Raw genomic sequence first — 20,990 nt, forward strand, 5'->3', positions numbered from 1 at the left:
AGAAACAATATTGGTTTCCAGCCTGTGATGTGAGAGGCCTGAAAATCTCTCTGGTGGCAGACTAACCCAGCAGTAATACCAGATGACCTCAGGTAGTAACCTTGTGGCTGCCTCTAGCTACTAGAGATGGAATCAGCCTGATTAAATCTTGGAGATGTCTGGCACCACAGCTGTACTTCACACAATAATTTTGCCCAGTCACAGAGATTGCATGTGCTGAGCTTCATGTGTGGGTGTTGAAATGCAGAGATCAGACTGGGTTGCTGCTCCAGAGTACCATCAGTTGCAAGGATACATTGAGGTCAGATCTTTCTCATTTCCCCCTGCTGTAACCTATATTTGAGACCCTCTTCCAGCACTCCCCATTTTCTCTCTAGTGGCAGAACTTCTTTTCCTGATGTGTCTTTAGGTAAGAGCTCTGCATGAGGCTTTGGGTGGAAGTGAGGTATTACCTTGGAACTCCCAAGTATCAGAGGTTAGCAGTTTTACCACAAGGATTTTATGCTTGTTTAAAGAAATTTCCCTAGGGTTATGAGATATAGACAAACCTTAATGTGGTGCAGCAGAGATCATGGAAATTGTCTGCACAGTTCCCACCCAGCATTAGTGTCTAAGTTAGCCCTCGCTATTGCTTAAGTCATGAATTAATACCTTCCTTCTTGTGTGGTGCCTTTCTTTTCCCAAGAGCTGTAACTGTATTTACACAGTTACACAATTTTAATGGTATCATGTACAGCAATATTGCAGATTTTATTCCCTGATACACACCAGGAAAACCAAAAGTGTTAAAATTAATCCATCTGATCCCAAAATAAATCCATCAGTGATTGTTGTGCCCACCAAGGAGAAGGGCTGAAAAAGGAAACAGAACCTTGTTATGTATGTCAAGGTGCTGCCATGAGTGCTTTGGATCTGTGGCATGCCATACCGTGACCCAGGTGAGAATCACATGTAGACTTCTGCTTCAGCAGGATTTTTTGTCATTGTTTCTGGGGTGCCTGGACCTTTGGAAAAGCTTCTGCAGGTAATCTTTTCTTAAATGTGATTTAGTAACCCCCACAGCCCCTTGCTATCAAACGTGGTCATTCAGGGCTGGTGTTCAAGCATCTCCGCTCCTGAGGCATCTGCTGTGCTGCAGGATTAAATCCAATGTCGTGGTCCTCTTCCCTTTCCCTGACTTGCCTGTGTTTGCACACTATTCAAACTCAGAGGGTGAGGGAGTTTGAGGACAGAGTGCCATAGTGCCAGCAAGAGGCAAAAACATAAAAAAATATGTTTGATTTTGTTTGTGAAACCTCCTATGGATAACAGCACTGCCAGAGTGAAGCTCTATGTTGTCTGCGCAAAGCAGAGCAAAAGAAATTATGTTGCTTTCTAGAGGGCTCTGAGGAAAACCCTACAGCTGAAGAAGCAGGCATTTGTGTGAGAGTTTTCCTTCGGACAATTTTTGAAGTTATATGCATGGCAGGAACATTTGGTTCAAGGGACCAAGTTAAAACTTGTCTGGTTTCATCTTTCTCATTTTTTGTTTAATCATCTAGCTTTGCAGTTTGAGATGGTCTTTTAAAAGCAAGACAGCAGATGTCTTTGTGAGTGTATAGTTAAAGTGCCTGCTTGTCTTTTTGTGTGAAAGAAAACAACTTTCACTTCAAATATTGGATACTCTGAAGATGATTAGACATTTATTCAATTTCTTCCCTTCTTTGCTTTAATAAAACCAAGCTTCCAGAAAGTTCTCCATAATGTTGAAAAGGGGTGTGACCTTTCTTCAGTGAAAAATGTTTCTTTGTATCTGCTAACCCATAAGCAATTCAGAATTTATGTTTCCTTGCACCAGAAGCTGTCTCAAGCTAATTGGCAATTTCAGTTGCTTAAACTAATAATAAAAAAAATCTTTGTCTTTCAAGTTCACCTCTGCCTCTGTTTGTCAGTCTCCATCTGGTAGTATACCATAGAACTCTCAATCATATGTTACTCATCTCAAGGGTGGATATAGGGGCTGTTGGCAGGAATAATTATTAAAATCAATAACAGATAGATGTTATTAACATACAGTTATTTTAGACCACATGGCAATGCCATTCTCTGTTTTATCAATTTTGTTAAGCAAAAGAAACAGCTTTATAAATAAACTGCTGCTTCAGATTGAGGTACATATAATAAATCAGTAGTTTATGACCTGCTAGCTGGGCTGAGATGTGACTTTCTGTAGGGACAATGAAAAGCTCTCTGCTTTGATTCTTCTCCTGCTGCTACCAAAATACGTCAAATGTGTTATAGAACAGGAAACTTTGTATATGGCCAGATGACAAAATGCACATATGTGTGATGAAAGCATGATGTTCATGTGTCAGGTATAGATCTGGTTACCTGAGACCTTCTAGGAAGAATTACTGTTTTTGCGCTGCTGGACAAGCCTGCTGTAGGATATCAGCTTGCTGTGTCTGTGGGAGTTGGAGCAGTTGGCAGGACTGTATGTTTTCCAGAACTTTTTTAGTTATAACTGTATCATGTTTTTGTTTAAAGTAATTCCTTGAAATCCACTGTCAAGGATGGATGTCAAGGCACACCTCAGAAAAGACAGCTGAGCTTCATTTGTGAGTGCTTGAGACATTTCCTACAGCTGATCTGGCCATGAATAATGCCTTTCAGTGAGAAATGAACACCATTAGACCCAGCTGCAAGGAAGAGCTGGACTGCCTCTGTGCTTTGTCCATGCTAGTCTAGCAGGTAGCTAGATATGTTTGAGCTTAACAATTATCTTAACTTCATCTGTGCTCTCATTACATAATTGCATAACTGAAGTTATTATCTACGTGCTTTTATTTGTTTTCTGTACCACTGCACTCTTAAACAGAGGGACCTCAAACTTTTCTTCAGGTTACTTACACTCACGAACTTGCAGTTTTTAATTGCTGTGGACAAGGAGAAAACTGAACTAATCAATGGTCTGAATGAACAATAGTGTTTGTATGTGCTACATAATTAAATGCCTTGCTGAAAATGCATTATTAACTTTCAGCTTACTTAAATATTGCTAATTAGTTAAATATTGATGGTTTTGGGGTTTTTCCCCCCCAAGTCCCTGAAGATGTGATAAGACATGAATGCCTGATCTTAAGCAGCATAGGTGGAGAGCAATTTGCCCATATGGCCCACTTCTTCCTCCCCTTTTCAGGAATTCCTGGCACTTCATCTTGGGTGATGGGAAAGACTCCTCTCACATCCAACCTACATGTGTCCTCTCACATAATAGGTATGCTTCTGTTATAATAGTGATCTTAAAGATTATTTCTTTTTCCAATATTCTCAGTTAATTTTGGTGAAGATACAGTTCAATCTATGTGTATATATATATATATATGTAAATGCTTTATGTAAAGGCAGCTGAGTCTTCGCCTCTTGAAGTGAGTAGCTCTGTGGTTAGATTTTTTTAATAATATTTTCATTTGACAGGGTAGTCCTGCAAAAAAAATGTGGACTGACTTGAAAGGTGTTTGAATGTAAGTCTAATTATAGAATATTCTCCCTTTCATGCCATTTCATATATGCAACTTTAACTTGAAAATATGCTAATCTTTGTAAAGTTTACACTTCTTAATTATGCACATGGTTTTGTTTATCAGTATTATTCTTTTCTACTTGCATGTTTTATTGGTGACTTTCCCCTTGAGAATTTTCTGTCGTAGACTAGCTTTACCCTGAGAGACCCAGGCCCCTGCTATGAATTTTGAAAGTGTTTAATCCTCTTCAAATATGCTCCAAATGTTAACTGTTAGGATTCTCATACATCATTTTAATTATTCTTTGGATAAGAATGAAGTTTTTCTGGGCAATGTTTATGAGAGAACTTGGGTACATGACTTGTTTGATGACAAAAATAATGCTGGTTGATGCCTGATCCAGACTCGTATGACTTTCTGGTTCTAATTTGTTTTTTGACAATTGGAATGAGCAGAAATGAATTAGTCAAGAAAAGGATCAAGTGCTCATTGGCATATTTCCTCTGAAAACAAAAAACTGACTTGCACGCGCAAAAACTGCCTGGTAATGGTCCTGGAGCTTAATGAAGCAGGGCACTGACAATTCCTTTAAACAGAATGAAAGGATGCTTAAAATGTGGAAAACATTGTGTTGGTGTGACTGATGAATGACAGTGGGCCTCTCTAAGTTTGTTTTAAATGTGAGGTAGCATTGGCAGTGAATATTCAAGGGAAGGGATTGCTCCTTGGCAGGAAAAGAAAAGCTTAAGTCAAATGGATTTTATGTCCATCCAAATACCTCTCAAGCAATGAAAATGGAATAGAAATGAAAATGGAATCGAGAACTTGAGGGAAATTACCCATATAGGGGTAATTATCTTGGTTCTTAGATCAGGGATGAGTCCCAGCTTTGTGTTGGAGGGTAAGAATCATTGAGACTGGTGTAAAGATTGACTTTGTAATGGAAAGGTAAATCCAGACATAACTGTAGCTTTAGAGGCCTACTGACAGAAAAGATGGTGATTTTCATAATGAAATTGATTGGTCCTTTTTTTTTTCCCCATTATTTGGAAGAATTTGTATTTAGTGTCTTACAGATTTGTAGGCCTTGGCATGATGAGATTCAACAAATTAGAACTCTGTTTTAAAGCTGATGTTTTCCAAGAACCTTTTCTCAAAATCTTATTCTGTATTTCAGCATGTGGATGAGAAAGAGTGGGGCTTCTGTGATACTGGTGATATGTCTCTTGCTGCTTGTGGGAATAACTTCCTTATGTGTGCTTGTTTGCACCTACAGTCTCCAGAGGCCATATCTGTGTGAAGTAGTATTCCTTTCTCCTGAAATGTGTGACTGTTGAGGCCAGATGTGCTTTTGGTGCACAGGCTGATCAGAGCTTCTTGTGGCCTTGTTGGCTGCAATAGGTCCAGATCTGAGAGCAGATGTTGTTCATTGATTCTGCCCCTCTTCTCTGCTTGGCTGGAGCAAGAGGAGTTTGGAGTATGATGAGGAAGGCTGAGGAATAGACTGACAAGAAAGGAGATGGGAGAGGCTGGAGTTAAGTTGCAATTTTAATTACAACAGTTTTGGAAAATTGCAACCCCAAGTAGGAGCTGAGACAGAAATATGAAAGTGTGGGGGGAAAGGGAGCAACAGTGCAAAGGTAGAGCAGCAGTATAGAGCTAAATATTGCAGCAACAGGAAGTATTGAAGGAATGAACCTGAAGAGGAGAACCAAGGAGAGGAATGCAGTTAGGGGAGAGAAGAATGGTGTGTCTACAGTCTTTAAAATGGATGACATGCTTTATTTTATTTGTTCTGCTTAGAAGTATCCATATTCTTTATTTTGTGTAGATAGTGGCTAATTCTTGTGAAATTATAGCTAGCTCTAAATGAAATTTGACAGTTTGAGATAAATTTTATTATCTATTTTGCAGGTGTCTGTGCTGAAAGCTTCCTATTGTTTAAGATTTTTTGGATGATATTTATAACTGTCTTGTGAGAGATGATAAATTTAGGATTATTTAATCAGTGGTTCTTTATGCCGTTGTTTTTGTGGATAACCAAATACCACTAATTTCCATGCTGCCAAAGACTGGCAGTTTGCTTGCATCACCTGGCATTTGTTTCAGCCTCCATGTTCTGGAGCTTTTTGTTTTGCACAGAAGCTGCATCCAACCAACCAGTGTTTATTTGCATGTGTATATCCCTCTCCTCCTGACTGTGCATATTTAACATACTAGTTTTCTGTTGTCTTTTCTTAAAGTTCTTTTTTTGCCTGCTTTATCTCAGCAGGCATTATGCTAGTGATTTTTCTAGTTTTTTCCTTTCCTTTTAGCTTGTTTTGAGGGTTTTTTGCTTATTTTTATAAGGCCTCAGAATACGGGCATAATAAAATAGATCCCTTCCTCTGCCCTGAGAAGACTTTAGTTGTATGGTTTGCAGCCTTTTAAGAGAACTTTCTACTGCAGAATTATTTTTTTTTTGCATCATTTTAATATCCTCTAATAGGATGGCTTCTATTAATTGCAATAACAGATCCAATAACTTAAAAATACAAAACCTCTTAACAGCATTTTTACAAGTTTATTTTGCATTAAACTTCCAATCATGTTTGTTGTTGCAATAAATGTATTCCAACCCACTTTTATTTATTCTGAACAAAACTTTTAGTGGTGCTTTTTGGTATCTTACCAAATGTTGACAAAGTATCATACATACTTGTTTTTCATAAGCTGCCTTCTTTAATTGCATTAATTTGCTTACCTTTTATAGTTCATAAACACTCTTATTAAACCTGATGCCCACATACATGGGTGCACTTTTATAATTTTTTTAAGTTTATTTTAAAAAGTTGTTAGGTGTTGGTGTTCTCTAGCTAGTGTGCTGGTTTTGTATTGACTGACATTTGGGGAAGAAGAAACCACCCACTGAACTGATGTCTCTGAGAGAAGCTGCTAGGAGCTTCCTCTGTGTCTAAAAAAGGCCAGTAGCTGGCTAGTTCTGACAGCTGACAACATTTTGAACCATTTGGTGTTGCCGAAATTAGATCCACCTCTGTGAATTCCACATTTTAAAAACCACAAACCCACAAAATCTCTCTCTTGGCTTCCAGCCTCAGAAGGTAATGGAGCTCTGATGAGACTGGCCCTGCTCCCCCGCAGCCTGTGTGGCCTGGGAGTGGCTGGGCCAGACCCCAGCAGCTCCTGGGCAGAGGATGGAGGCTGAGGGGCTCTGGCCCCAGGCTGGACTGGGCCGCGGCTGCTGACATCTTGCTGACACTAAGCCCCCCTTTTGGCCTGCACCAATGGCTCCAGGCTGAGCCAAAAAAAAAAAAGAAAAAAAAGAAAAAAAGAGTGACGACGCGTAGAAAGACAACATGAAAACACCAAAATCAGTAAAGAAGGTGTCAAGCCTCAGATGGAAGAAGAATGAAGAGATGCCTAATGGGGTTGAAATATTCTTTTAAAAAGGCCATGCAGAAGAGAAAACCTCTGTTCCCAGAGGTGATCACAGAGACAGATGAAGAGAACCTTTTCCTTTGAATAACTCATCCTTAAAATAATACCCTATGAGTTCATGGCCCGTGGACACACCTATAGTAGGGCTGTGAAAATGGGAGGAATTTCACAATGGCAGAACTTTTCCTGGGCAGCTGCTATTCGTGGAAATGAAAAGCTACAAGGTAACTGTTTCTTGTGGAGAAGTCTCCATGGCATGGCAAGAGAAAACTCCGCTCCCTACAAGAACTGATGAAAGACTATGGTATGGTTGGTAACTGATTTAACATCCCAGGTTTTGTCTCTATGTTGTCAGTTGGGAAAGGAAAGTAGTTGGGCAGAGGGAGGAAAGGTGTTTTGGAGGTTTTATTCTGACGCTTCTTATTCTTGCAGTCCTGTTAATAAAGTTTATTTATACCTTTTAAGTTTTGATCCTGTTTTACCCTTCTCACAATCCATATCTCACAGAAAGGAGTGCACTGGTGATTTTAGCCAGCGCTGAGATCCACCACCTTATTTGGCGCATTGGCCGGGAAACTCAAATTGGTGAATCTAAACTACTACATGTGCAGCCTTTTCTTAATACAAGTTCCTCAAATTAAATGCTTGGAGGGTTTAGCTCCTTTTAGGATAAAGCTCTGTTAAAAACAATGGTCTTTTCCAGAAAGATATTTCAATTGTTGAGATACTCATTACCAGTAATGTATAAATTTGTGACTTAAGGAATACATTGTGATTTAATATGGTCTTCTTGGCTTCCATAACCTTTATTGGCCACCACTATTCAAGTAGTTTTTAATTATGAAGCTATATTTTATGATTATTTTCTTTTTCACAGATCTTATTCTTTCAGTATGAAGAATAGATTTGCATGTGAGATGTAGTAAAGGGGGCTCTTCTCTGCAGGATCATTGCCTCATTAACTGAGGAAGTTCGTGTTTGTGAGGCAAGATATTGCAGAACTGGCAAGGAAGATCTCTGCACTAGGAGAACTGAATATGCCCATGTAGAACAAATTTTGTGCCTGCATAATTTTCTTTTTGTATAAATGTGACTTTATTATGTTACCAAAATATGGTCTTTATTTTTTAGTCATGTCTTTATGCATATGAGCTAATAGCATTAGTGTTCATTGGGAAGCTGAATTATTGGTGGTCTTTGAATGGATCATTCAAATAAGAAAATGCTGTATTTGGTATAGACATGATTCAGTCTGCTTAAATATGGCTTGTATCTCACAGTAAGATTACTAGTAAGATCTCATAGTAAGAATGAGTAATTTCACATCAAATTATCTCCCTCTGTTTTATATCCTGAATAAAACCATGGATTCTGATGGGAAAAAAATGTATGATTGCGTATGTAGAACAATGTTATTGGATGGAACTAGAACTCATATAAGCAGCCTTAGCTTAACACTTCCTAATTCTTGAATCTTTAGTGCTGTTCTGTTAATGTAATTTCAAAGGAAATGCTTTTAAATAAGAATTTATATGCAGGCAGTATTCCTCAGGTGATGCCAAGGAGCATCATCTCCATCTGCAGTCTCTGTGACTTTGTGTTTTTGATAGCACAGCAGAGGATTCTGGCACTGAGAATTTCCAGGACATACAGGGGTGTCTGTGTAGCCTGTGGCATGACCTGTGCTTGGTTGGATCTTCCCTTTCATCAGGTAAAGGTGTCTGTTAGGTCTGTATAACGTCGTGTCAGGTGATCACTTCAAGTTCTTGCTGCAAGAGAATAATTTTCAGTAATGTGTATGGTTTTTGGGTGAGAGGCGGGGAAGCAGACTCAAACATCCCTATTGTAAATGTTTCTTATCACTAGCTCTTAGTTTGAAAGATCCAAGAAGTTCTCCAGCCTTTTCCAATCATAAAAAAAAGCCCAAAACACTGCAAGGAGGAAGAATAACAAGAGGAAAAAGAAAAGTAGATGCATTCACACTCCTACCAAGAGACAGACATGAGCTTGCACCCACCTAACAGCCACCTTTACATGGTGCAAGGGAAGACCCAAGTAAGCAAGCACAGGCTTGGTTTTATTACAAAAGCAAAGGAGTTGAGATGACTAATACGTTATGAGGGAGGAAGAATAGTAGGAAGTACCTGAGGTTAAACTGTCTGTTGAGGTAATATAATTTCGGATGACAGGGTGGTAAGCCCAGCACAAAGGAGCACTTTAATAAATGTGATTCTTGGACAGTGGTGCAGGCTGTGGCTCTTCCAGCTCTCTGGAGGCTTCAGGATGAGGCTGTTCCCTTATGTCATGTTTTTAGCTGCATGCTCCTAGGCATGAGTCCTGGGTTTAGGATGCCTTTGCAGAAAGCAGCACCAAGGTTGGGGCTGAGTGACACTTAGCAGCAACTTTTATGGCCAAGAGTGATTTGTGGAGAGCATTGCCCAAGTCACAGCAAGTGATAGCTGAACAGAGCTGCTGATGGGGGCACAACCTCCTAAATTCTGATAAGTTGTTGTCCCCATCAAGGGTCAGGTTGCTCATTTCAGGAACAAACCAGTCTGTCTTTAAGACTGGGGTGATGCTCTCATACTGCCAAGTCCCTGCTTTCTGGAGAAAATTGAACTTTTTCCAAAACAATTCCCCAGCTGGGAGCAGAGAATGGATGTTAATAGAGGACAGGTCTATAATACTTGACACAGAGCAGGCAGACAAAACTGCAGTCTATTGTTCTTCTCATGCCTGAATAGAATAGATTAGCTAGGACATGATGTAATTTATTATTACAATCAATGATGTTCCAGATTATCCTCAGGGACAGTTGGGTGACTAATGTCACACTGACCTGACACCCTGATGTTGTAAAATGAAGATGAGGCTGGCTGTTTAAACAGAGAAGATATTAAATTTGTTTTTATTTCTAGTAAAAGTGGGGCTAATAAGGAAAAGTTTGTCAGCTTTTTGCCCATGCTCTCCTTACATAAAAGTATTCAGCTGCTTCTGAGATTTGATTTGATTTACAGGTTCACTAGATAGATGTTATTACCTTCAGTGATCTACCTTTTATCAGCTTACAGAGACTGAGTTTTGGGCATAAGTCCATGTTTTAATATGTAATTCTAATGAGGTGTGATTGACACTGTTCAAATAAACCTGTACTATTAAGCTGCTGTTCCAAAGGTTTTGCAACTTTTTGCACTTTAAATAAAATCAGATTCCCTTTGCACTGGCTGTGGGTATGTTTGTTTATTTGCAGAAGATGATAGCCAATTCTAGAATATAGTGGAATGATTTAAAACATTGACTATACGGTAACAGAAAATATAACAGGACAGGGAAAAGGTATTGCAGGATATCAAAGAAGCAACAACCACCTCAAACCTTTAAAAAAATGTTGTTTGTCATTCTGGTCTGTTATAACTGATCATTTTATGCTTGGTGTTTTGACGGCATTATAGGTAAGAGGGCCTGCTCTGCAGAATTCAGCCATGGACAAATATGAATTGCCTCTGAGTAAGGCAAGCAAGCAAGCTGCTGAAATTGCTCAGCAGTTGTCAGGGAAGCTGTGTGGGTGCCTTCTTTCTTTCATGGCATACAGGCCACCTCTAGGCATGTCACTGTTAGTTTGCCTCAGTGTCTATTAATAACTGATTTTCTTTTCAGCAATGGCATCACATGAAAGTTGCAGGAAATGAAGTTCCAAGTGAGCTTTGGACCAGGTCCTCAGCAAAGACAGAATGTGTACATATACTATCCCTTTATCTGTTTTAGAAGGTTGAAGATGTCTGCCATCTTAAGCCATGACCACCTGTGCAGAGAGAGAGTCATAAAAAGTACATGTGAAAAAACTGTATTTAAAACATTTTTAGGTAGCTTTATTGCAAATCACATGCTTTCCTCTGAGCAGTAAGAATGGTAAGACACTTAAAATTTTTGAGTCAAAACATTGCTGTCTAAAAGCTAGTGGATTCCTTGAACTTTGTTGGAACTGCTTTCAGTAAGCAAAGATGGGAATTTCATATATGAGAAGAAGATCTAAAGTCTCCAGGGTTTTATCAGTTATTTCGGAGAAACACCAGAGCAGAGTTTCTGGTGTAGAAGTTACTCTGTCCCTCACTTCACTGAGGCAAGACTGGGGAAGAGCATTCAGATCAGGTGAATCTCTTCTATTAGTCATTTGCAGCCTTTTTTGTGTTTGGGCAGTATCAGGTACCTGCCTGTGACTGAGGTTGTTGCCTGGAGGAGTAGATGGAGACTGTTTGCATTCTGCTTCTGGGAAATGGAGAAAGTAGGAATGACCATGGGCTGATGCAGTTTGGGAGGGGTCTGTTTCAAAGGCAGACCTTTCTGTGGCTATGCTGTGTGAAGTCTGGGCTCTTGGCACCGTTGTTCTGGGAATCTCCTCTAAGCAGCTTCTTAAACTGATCACACAGTGCTTGAAGGTGTCTGCACCCCTGGGCTGGGTTTACCTGGGAGACCCTGCATGGTGCTAGTGTTGGATGGGCCAAGCTGCAGGGTGTGAAGGGTCTCATGTGTGGTGTTTATCCATTTCTGAGCCCTTTACAGCTCCATAGAATGGTGCTGTGTGGGTAATGGGGAGTCTGACACATTACTGAAAGTATTCCATTTCCACAACAGTGAGATTTGTTTTCACATTTCTGTGAGCAACTGGCTGCCTGCAGTGTATCAGGCCTGTTATTTTAAGAGCTGCACTCTGTCAGCTCTTCCATGAGCATTGTCCCATGTATCAACTAGAATCTCAGTGATGCCTCAAAGTGGAAGTTTTCTCTTTTTTAACATTTCCTGTCTCAGAAGCATCTTGGTTAATAAATTATTCCATAGACCAGGTGTTTAGGCTCTCACATTGTGATGTGCAGTTTCATCTATTTGGAATTTGTTTGATTTATTCTTTCACATTTTAAGGTTTTTCCTGGTTACAGATAGCCCAGCTGTTCTTCAGCTGCCTCTGAGTCTTGCACTGATCACCACTGTTTTGGCAATCAGTGAGTCTATGACAACCTGACACAGCTGGCATACCAGACCTGTCTACCTAGAAGTCTGTAAGAGCCATCCACTTCGAGTGTTTGTGACTCCTAGATGTGGCAGGAATGTTCCTGTCCAGTGTAATAGCATTACATAATTTTTTCTTCATAGCTAAATGAATTGCCTTGTCTTTCTGTCAGATAGCAAATTCCATGTTTCATTTACAGTAAACCTTTCTATTCTGTAATATATGCTAGGCTTCAGGTTTTCCTTTTCATTATTTGAAAATAAATGTTATTGATAAAAAGAAAATTAATGTGTCATGATGATTGGGAGAAAAAATAAATCTATTTAAGCTAGGCATTCATCCCAATTAAACCTCACCATTAAGAACTACTTGTGGGGAGAGGTAATTCACGAAGTGTTTCAGGAAATGTGAAATAATGTTGGGGTTTGGGGTTTTTTTTTGCTTGCTTGTTTTTTAATTAATTCTCCTTTTGAAGTGTGGGTCTTGTGGTTTTATTTGTTTCCTTTTTTTTTTTTTTTCAAGAATATAATTAAATTTCTTGTTTTCTGAGATTATTTCTCATATTAATTTTTTCTTGTAATACTTGATTATAGCTTATCTAATGGTAGTCAGACAAAATTTCCTAGTCCTATGACCCTCTGGACTTAAACCTCCTGGAATTCACATTCATTGGCTCCAAATACACAACATTTACAGATTCCTAGGGCTGCTTTTGCATAGGTGTTTTGAATGGCTTACTTCAAATTGCTAACCACTAATCCTAAGCGGGGGTGGGAATGATGTGTGAAATCCTTAATATATTGACAAAATCAATAGAATGGTTGGGTTGGGAGGGACCTGAAAGATCATCTAGGTCCAACCACCATGCCCTGGACGGGGATGTCTTCCACTAGGCCAATGTTGTATCACGTGTTGCAACACTATCATGTCCAGGGAGGTGCAGCCACCAGTGCCCAGCGTGGGAAATCAACAAGATGGGTCTCCATTTTGTTAAACTCGAGAATCCATTTATTGGGATATCACCAACTCAGGAATTAACCCAGCATGAGACAGGAAACCCTGAACAAAGGCAGGGTAGTGAGTTTTATGGGGTCGAGCCAGGGTGGAGTTTAGGGTCTGGGTCCAACAGGGACACAGCAAGGGGGAAGCCCCAGGAGCATAAACCAATAGCGGTACAATAGGAGGGCTTAATGCAGCAGAATACAATGAATAGCAACACAGGAAGGGCAGAACACCTCAGGCTGGCACCCCACAAGGGATTTGGGGGTGGGGCAACTCTTCCTGGGCTTTAAAGCCATGCCTCTCACTTTAGCACTGCCTGTCTAAAATCAAATACCCACCTCTTTGGTGGGGGCACTCCACAGGCCAGGTTGCTCAAAGTCCCATCCAGCCTGGTCTTGAACTCTTCCTGGGATGTGGCATCCTCAGCCTCTCAGCATAACCTGTTGCAGTGATTCACCACCTTTACAGTAAAGAATTTCTTTCTAATATCTAATCTAAGTCTACTCTCCGGTTTTCTTGTAGCTCCTTTCAGGAACTGGAAGGCTGCTGTAGGGTTTCCCCGTAGCCTTTTCTTCTCCAGGCTGAAGCAAAAAAGCCATTGAGTACCTCACGGCCTTCTCCATGTCCTTTGCAGCCAGGTCTCCCCTATCCTTCCTGAGGGGACACATATTTTTGCTAGTCATTCTTTTACTCCTGATGTTCCTAAATAAAATTTTTAGTACCCTTGAGCAACATCATAGCAATTCCCTGACTTAAGGAAGTGGTTGTCACTGGCAGTAGATAACGAAAGCAGGTTCAGTTAATGGCTGTGAATGAGTGTGTTGCAGATGCTGCAACATAATCAACCTAAGCTCTCCTTCTGTTTTCATGTGAACAGATACCCTTAATAGTAAGAAAAAACCTCCACAAGTACAACTTCATTTTTATATCATCTTTATATTATCTCTTACTGGTATATTCAGGATAACAATTACAAAACCAAATAGGCTGTGCCTACCAGAACCATTATCAGCTATCATTTAACATACTCACTAAAAATGGCTTATTAAAATTTTAATGTCTATGTTGTTTTTTTTAAAACATTTATTAGAGTACCTACTAGTTGTCTGCTGCTGACAATTATCAAAGAGATTACCAGTTGTCAGCTAACATGCAAATAACCTCCTGGCTTGTCAGAATTTCAAATATTTTTTTTTAATTTTGCCCTTGAATAGAAATGCCAAATTCTAATGATTCTATTTTGCAGTAATGAGGGAACTGACAACAGGATGAGGTTGCAGCAGGCAAGGCTGGGTTTGAAAAAAGGTGTAATTAGGATGTATTTTGATGCCCTTGTAGAACTAAATCTCCTAACTGAACTTCTTATATCCCAGAATATTGTAAGAGTTTTTTTCCAGACATCATCTGGGTAGAGGGTTGAGGTGGAGGGTCTCCCAGCATTGCTTTTTGAGGGGTATCTTTGTTATATAGAATAGGTCAATTTACTGGGTCAAAAATGTGATTAGTAAGAAACTTTCTTTGCAAAGCAGCTCTTACAAGGATGCTTCCAGGTTGCTTATGTGTACAGCTGTCTAAGTTATTAGATTTCCCCAGTACTCTAGACACTAGAGAGGGAGTTTATTTTCATATACTATGACTGAGTGCTGCTTTCCCTTTGCACTTTTTCTTTTGGTGCTTCGGTCTGACATAATTTTACTAGGAGGTATTTCAATGTACTTGCTTTTACAAGATCAAGCAGCTAACTGCTCTGGAAAGGGGTTTAATTAATTGCTAATTTTGTTATTCAAACATGGAGACAAAAAGAGTAGAAAGAATATGTGGGTAGTTTAGGAAAAGATTAATGGTTTCATTTTGTAGCACAGATGTTTGCATAAGCATTTACATTTTGGGAAGCTTGTGTTAGCGTACCTGTTCTGAGGTTTCTCTGGGTCTGCATGCTTTCAGAAAAGAAAGGGTGCATTTAGTCTTTGCACTCCATCTTTTCCATGTAAAATCTGTAGCTGAACCTTAACACTCCTAGAATGTGTATGTTTCAAAATCTAATATTTTAGTGAGCTGGAATTTATGCAGGTTGTAAAATCCTCACAAAGATGGCAGCAATTATTTCAGTCTCTTGTTACTGTGGAATGGTCAGCAACTGTTCTGGAACATGTCCTGGTGCCATCTGATATCTTGGCAGCTCCTCTGGGGCCCTGAGGTCAAGCAGCAGAGTGTTGGTGGCAGGCAGGGAGTGGGTAGAGCACTTCCCCTGCCATGCTGCAGCTTCCCCCCCCACAGACAGGAGAGTGGTGGGTGAGAAAGGAGGGTTGCATGGAAACGCTCTATGAGCCTTGTACCTTGGTCAAGCAGGCTCTCTTCATACTGACCCTGTGGCCCATTTTACTCCTGGCAGTTCTGCATGGACAGGTGTATCGCTTCTGCACCTTGGATGGGACCTGGCTGCTGAAGGAGAATTCGACTCTGCCCTGGAGGAACCTGTCTGAGTGTGAGCCCTCTGACCAGGTAAGAGTTTTTCCCATTTCCATCCCCTCTTGCTGCTGTTCAGGACAAAGCAGAAGAGAGGTAAAAAAAATAGTTGTTGATGCCCACACCTTTTTGTCCTGTCAAAGTAATCTGGACTCAGTGAGCCTAATGGTAAGGGACATCAGATCTCTTCCCTTCAACAAAGGGAACATGGAAGGTAGATGAGAGCACTTTTAAATGTACGTAAGAACCAAGAAAAGTGACTCAGGTCATCCCAGCTGTGGTGCAGTGCAAGGAACTCAACTGTGACCATTTGCTCTTTCTTGTTAGCAGCTATTAAGGTGATTAAGATGAACTGAACTGAACTGAACTGAACTGAAGGATATTTGCTTTTTCACCTTTGGGCATGGGGCAATCCCTGCCTTTTTTTTTTTTTTTTTGTTTAAGGATTTTTTTGTCTTTATACTTCATTTTCTCTGGGCAGTGGAATTAGGCTTGTCAGTGTTATTTTCTTGCCTTCATGCTTTTTACTCTGCAGGGAGCTGAAATGCCTGGCACTAAATGGAGAGCACACGGATTTTCAAAGGATTTTTAGCAGTGTTGGCGTCAGCCAGCACACTGTGTGCATTCCCATAACACGTGATACCAGTACTACTGTGAACCTCCAAGGGCGATGCTTTTTCACACAGAAATTGAGTGCACTCTCTCTATCCCAGGGTACTGGGAACTAGTGCATTACCTAGTCAAAACAGTTCAAGTTTATGAAAGTCCCAAGAGCTGCAGAATCTATGCTCTCTGTAGTTTCCATTGCTCAGTGCCTCATTCTTCAGAAAGAATAAATGGCTACAGCCTAGGAGAAGATGAGAAAAAAGAGAGTTTCTGTTCTCCAAATATATTAATTTTAACCTTTTTCTTTGACTTGCAGCCTTATTCCTTATCCCTTTTGTGTTCTGCGCTATGTGAACACAAGGCATGCTTTGCCTCCAAATCATCAACTATGACCTGGTTTGTTGCACTTAAAAGTGTAGATGTAGCACTTTGAAGTATAGATGAGGATCCCCCTTGTTACCACAGTAAGGAGACTTACTTGCAGTGCTCAAGTCTGAAAAGATTAGGTCTTCCATTTTTACTGCAGGTCTGAGTTGTGTCTGTGCTTCTTGCCATCAGTTTTAAGACTTGCTTGCGTGGTAATTCATGTCTCTCTTTATTATGAAATAATGTCACATTATCTATTTTTTCTAGCCAGGCAACCCAATTATTTGAGCAAACACCTGGGAGCAGCTGAGGAATTAAGATAAAATTTTTATTCCTTTAGAGCATATGGAAAATGGAAGACTGATTTGACATGTGCATTTAAACTTGAAAGTAGGAGAATGACTTCTGGTTATCATTAAGAAAGTAAGAAAGTAGCTGGGAGAAAAGAACTGAAGGCCATGAGCTCTCTCTTTTCCCCTCCACTTTTTTTTTTTTTTCTTCTTCTTCTTTATATGCTCTCAGGATGCACCAGAAGAACAGCTCCTGAATTTGTCCATCATATACACCGTTGGATATGCTCTTTCCTTCTCTGCCCTTGTAATAGCAACTGCCATTCTTCTTGGATTCAGGTAACTGGCAAAGCTTTGAAGAGAATGGACTAAAAGGTTTTATGTTTTTCTATATGACAGTATCAGACTTTGACAGAAACATTTGATTTTTTTGCTCTCCTTCCGTCACCTCATTATTTCTCTATCTTTTGTCACTTCTGTGTTCCTTCCTAAAATAATTCCTTCTCAAAATTTATGCAGTTACACATACGAACATGTGGAACAGGTACTTTTTATCAATTGGAATATTTTGTTAGGCAACTTTTTATTTCAATGGAATTTCTGCTGGAAGAGGTGGTAAAAGAGAGAGATGCAAGTGTTCCTTCATGGTCTCACCTTGCAGATGAGGCACAAATCTGAGATGGGCAAGGGCATTTAGGAGAAAAATTTTCATCTTGCTTTGCTTGGAGTTACCCAGAGCATGAATCTCACTCTGGCCTGTGTCTCAGCCCTCACATGCAAGATGTGCAGAAATGTATTTTTGACAAAGTTTTTATTTTTGGAAAACTTTCAGATTTTTTTTTTTTTTTTTTTTTTTTTTTTGCAATGTAGAAGAGAGTCTAATTGAAACTTGAAATGTTTGTGAAATAAATTTGTGACAGCCGGCCATAGTGACATACTGAGTTCATCCAGGTTTGCACCTACAAATTCAACAGAGCATGTAAAAATTTAGAAACTCTTGGTTGCATATGCGAAAAATACACTCTGTGTATTTGGTCAAAAAAGAAATAAAAGACAAAACCCCCCACCAGACCAAAACACAACTTTGGATTCTAATAGGGATCTTTTATTTTCCTCTCTGTTAATGCAAGAGATGTTTTGATTCCAGCCAGACTTTCCTTCAGTTCGGGGGTGCTGAGCACAGGAGAATGATACTTAGAAAACACAAAGATGAGATCCTGTTCTGTTGTGGGAAGTCCCTCTGCCATGAAGATGATCTCTACAGGCAGGATCCCATCCCTCTTGTGTCCTGATGAGACTGCCTCCCTGGTACCCTTTGAAATCCAGTCAGGGACCTTCAGTATGCTGATCCTTAAGAAACTTCTTTCCCTGACTGAAGAATTATCATTGCCAGTTATTAGTCATTTGCTCTGGTGTCTGCACTACACTTTTAGCAAGGCAGTCTCTTTCCTTTCTTCCCTTATGTATTTAAAGAGGTCAGTCATGTCTTTCAGCTTCTAATTTCCAAAACTGAAATGATGCAAGCCTTCTTACATTGAAGCATACATGTTAGCACTGTATTATCCCTTCTACTTCCAGTGAAGTACCATAGGTGGGCAGTATCAAGAAAGTTTTAAAATTACTGCAGAAATCCACAGACAGGCTCACCCTCTGTGAATGCCATGTGATAATTATCATTTGTATGTGTTGTACGTGTGCAACGGTGGGACCTTTCTGAAAAAGCACCAGATGGTCTTGAAGTCTCCAAATGTCCCCCAGGATAACTGTTTTCTCTTCATTTCACCTATTAATTAATTAATTAATTCGTGAGTAATCTTAGCAGCCCAAATGTAAATGTTACAGAGAGAACAACAATATACTTTCTGAAGGAAGAAAGTATGTTTTCTGGCAGGGGACAAAGAGCAAGTTTGTCACCAAGGACTGGCAGGAGAGAGGGAATTTTGATGCCCTGACTTTTGTGGGGTAATGCTTTAGCATTTTTTTCCTTCAACTATGAAGCAGAGACTGTAGAAGTGTACACAAGTGTGTGCATCTCATTTTGAAGGTGAGGTTCCAGGGACTTCAGAGGTACCAAGAGTCTTGTTAAAACTATGCTATCAATCTATTTTGTGTTCTCCTGTCTAAGCTGTTTACCAGGACACAACTTGGTCCTTGATCTCATGAAATATGAGACCTACCCCAATGTGAATTGCAGTTTCTGGATTCTGACTGGAATCTTTGGTCGTCTCCCCAGAGCTGCTCAGCCTCAACAAATGGGGATCAAAATCTAATTCAATTACATGCAAATACTGATGGGCCTCTTAGAGAGTTCTTAGACTACAGAATAACCTTTATATTTGTCTTTAAAGGTGATACAGTGGAGGAAACAGTATCTCTCTACAGTCCTGTTTTGCATCCTCTGAAAAAAATGGAAGGCAGTCTGTAATTTCCATGGTGGAAGCTGAATTAGGCCCATAGCTTCATGACTGAAGCAATTTGAATAACTTGCATTGCCTGTAAAAAAATACTCAGTAACTACTTCCAACCTATTTTCTTCAATTGCCTAATTTACATAACTTTTTTAATCAGATTAAAATGTGTAGCAGTTCTGAAGGGTAGCAACAAATTAATTTTGAATTTAAGGAACATAAATATTAATAATAGTTAAGTCTTGAAATAAATTGTGGCTTTAAAGTGATATAAAAAATTCTATCTGACCTATGACAGACAAATTGCTCTTCAGCGCAAACCTCTAACTTTCAGACTGAGACAATTTTTCTACCAAAATTTATAAAGCTGTAAAAAACAGACATTTAAAGTATAAGTTCATTGAACGTTTTGCTGGAATAATTGCTGATTATCATATGTTATGTCTGTCTTTTAGCATCTTAAAAATCATACCCAGTGTAACTTTCATTGAGGCAAAGTGTGTACCCTTGCAGAGCTGGGAGAAAAATGTTTGCGAATAAGTCTAGTAAAATATTGTCAGTACTCTGCAACTGGATGCCATTTACTTGACTGCAGTTTCTTTTGCTATCCCTTAATGTGCTTTTTTTTTTTTTGACAAGTAGCAATTTTATTGTCTTTGCAGCTGGCTGCTGAAACTCAAGAGGATTTTTCCTTTGTTTTTTGCTTCCAGTTCTGAATGCAGAAGTGAAAAATCTGGTCCTTTTACTTCTACGGAAAGTATTTACAATTCTCCCAGAAGGCAATTTGAATACAGATTTTTCTCTTGTTGTCAAAGGGTGATTTACAGATGTATGTTTTTTCACTGCGAGTTTGAGCACAGCCAGAAGGTGCACTGCACACCAGTCCTGAGCTTTGCCAAGTGCCAAAACTTGTGCAGTGACATTTGGGTTAATTCAAAGCAATTAACTTCAGCATTATTTGGAATTTGACTTTTTTAGTCCTTTCAGATAAGGCTTCTGAAATTACTTTATTTTTACACTTTATGAGCTTTTGAAATATTTTTTTTTCTTAACACACCTATCTTCTTCTTTTCCCCAAATATTGGCTCTAGGGGCTGAAGTTTTGAATGTGTTTTTCTTGATAATATTTTCTTCCCAAAGACAAGACAGTTTGAAATCCCTACAGCCATTCTCAAGTTATGGGATTGCATCTGGTGCCTCATGATTTCTTACAGGGCTCGTTGTTCCCTTTCTCAGTCCTGTGTCTGATGTTTCATCTTTTATGTAGCTAGTGGACCATGACTAGATTTTTCTTTTTACAGACATCTGCATTGCACAAGGAATTACATTCACCTGAACCTCTTCACCTCTTTTATCCTGAGAGCTGTATCTGTTTTCATTAAAGACTCAGTGGTGAAGTGGATGTACAGCACAGCCACACAGGAGTACCAGTGGGAAGGACTTATAGCCTTCCAGGTAAGGGCAGACACTGTGGTTGTTCTTAGGATATTGGAGTCATCACTGTTGTGTGTCTGCATGACAGCAGGTAATTTAATTCTTTAGCTGATGGCATGATGTGTTTCTGTGGGAAAGTGACATGTACCTGTGGGAAGTTTGCCCCCACTAGACAGAGGAACAAGAAGCTGATCGTTTTGCATACATACATGTATACATACACCATATCTTCTTTCTATGCTGCAGTTTTGTTTCTTTCTAGCAGTGACATGAGGGCATTTATTTTCCTAAGCCAGCACATTTTGTGATAGAACTGTCCATCTGGTCAGCTGGCTGTCCACCAGCTAAGTTGGTTGTTTTTAGTCATCTCTATATAATCTCTTGATGACAGTAAAAAAAGGAAGTATCAGATTAAAATGCAAATTTGAAAGCATTGAGAAAATTGGAGGAATAGGCTAATTAAATACTTCTA

At 39.6% G+C, this 20,990-nt stretch overlaps 1 protein-coding gene across 4 annotated transcripts in view; it reads left to right on the plus strand.

Moving 5' to 3' along the window:
* Window positions 1-20,990, plus strand: part of GLP1R (glucagon like peptide 1 receptor) — a 140,301-nt gene that overhangs the window by 92,636 nt on the left and 26,675 nt on the right. For 3 of the 4 annotated variants that reach the window (XM_058835013.1, XM_058835016.1, XM_058835014.1), the window contains exons 4-6: window positions 15,341-15,450; window positions 16,909-17,015; window positions 20,386-20,539. In XM_058835013.1, coding sequence (XP_058690996.1) covers window positions 15,341-15,450; window positions 16,909-17,015; window positions 20,386-20,539 — 371 coding nt within the window. Of the gene's footprint in view, window positions 1-3,190; window positions 3,257-15,340; window positions 15,451-16,908; window positions 17,016-20,385; window positions 20,540-20,990 lie in introns of those variants that run through there. The other variant, XM_058835015.1, reaches the window with a different exon arrangement.

The sequence above is a fragment of the Poecile atricapillus genome, chromosome 3 (genome assembly GCF_030490865.1).
Source record: "Poecile atricapillus isolate bPoeAtr1 chromosome 3, bPoeAtr1.hap1, whole genome shotgun sequence".
Taxonomy (NCBI): Eukaryota; Metazoa; Chordata; class Aves; order Passeriformes; family Paridae; genus Poecile; species Poecile atricapillus.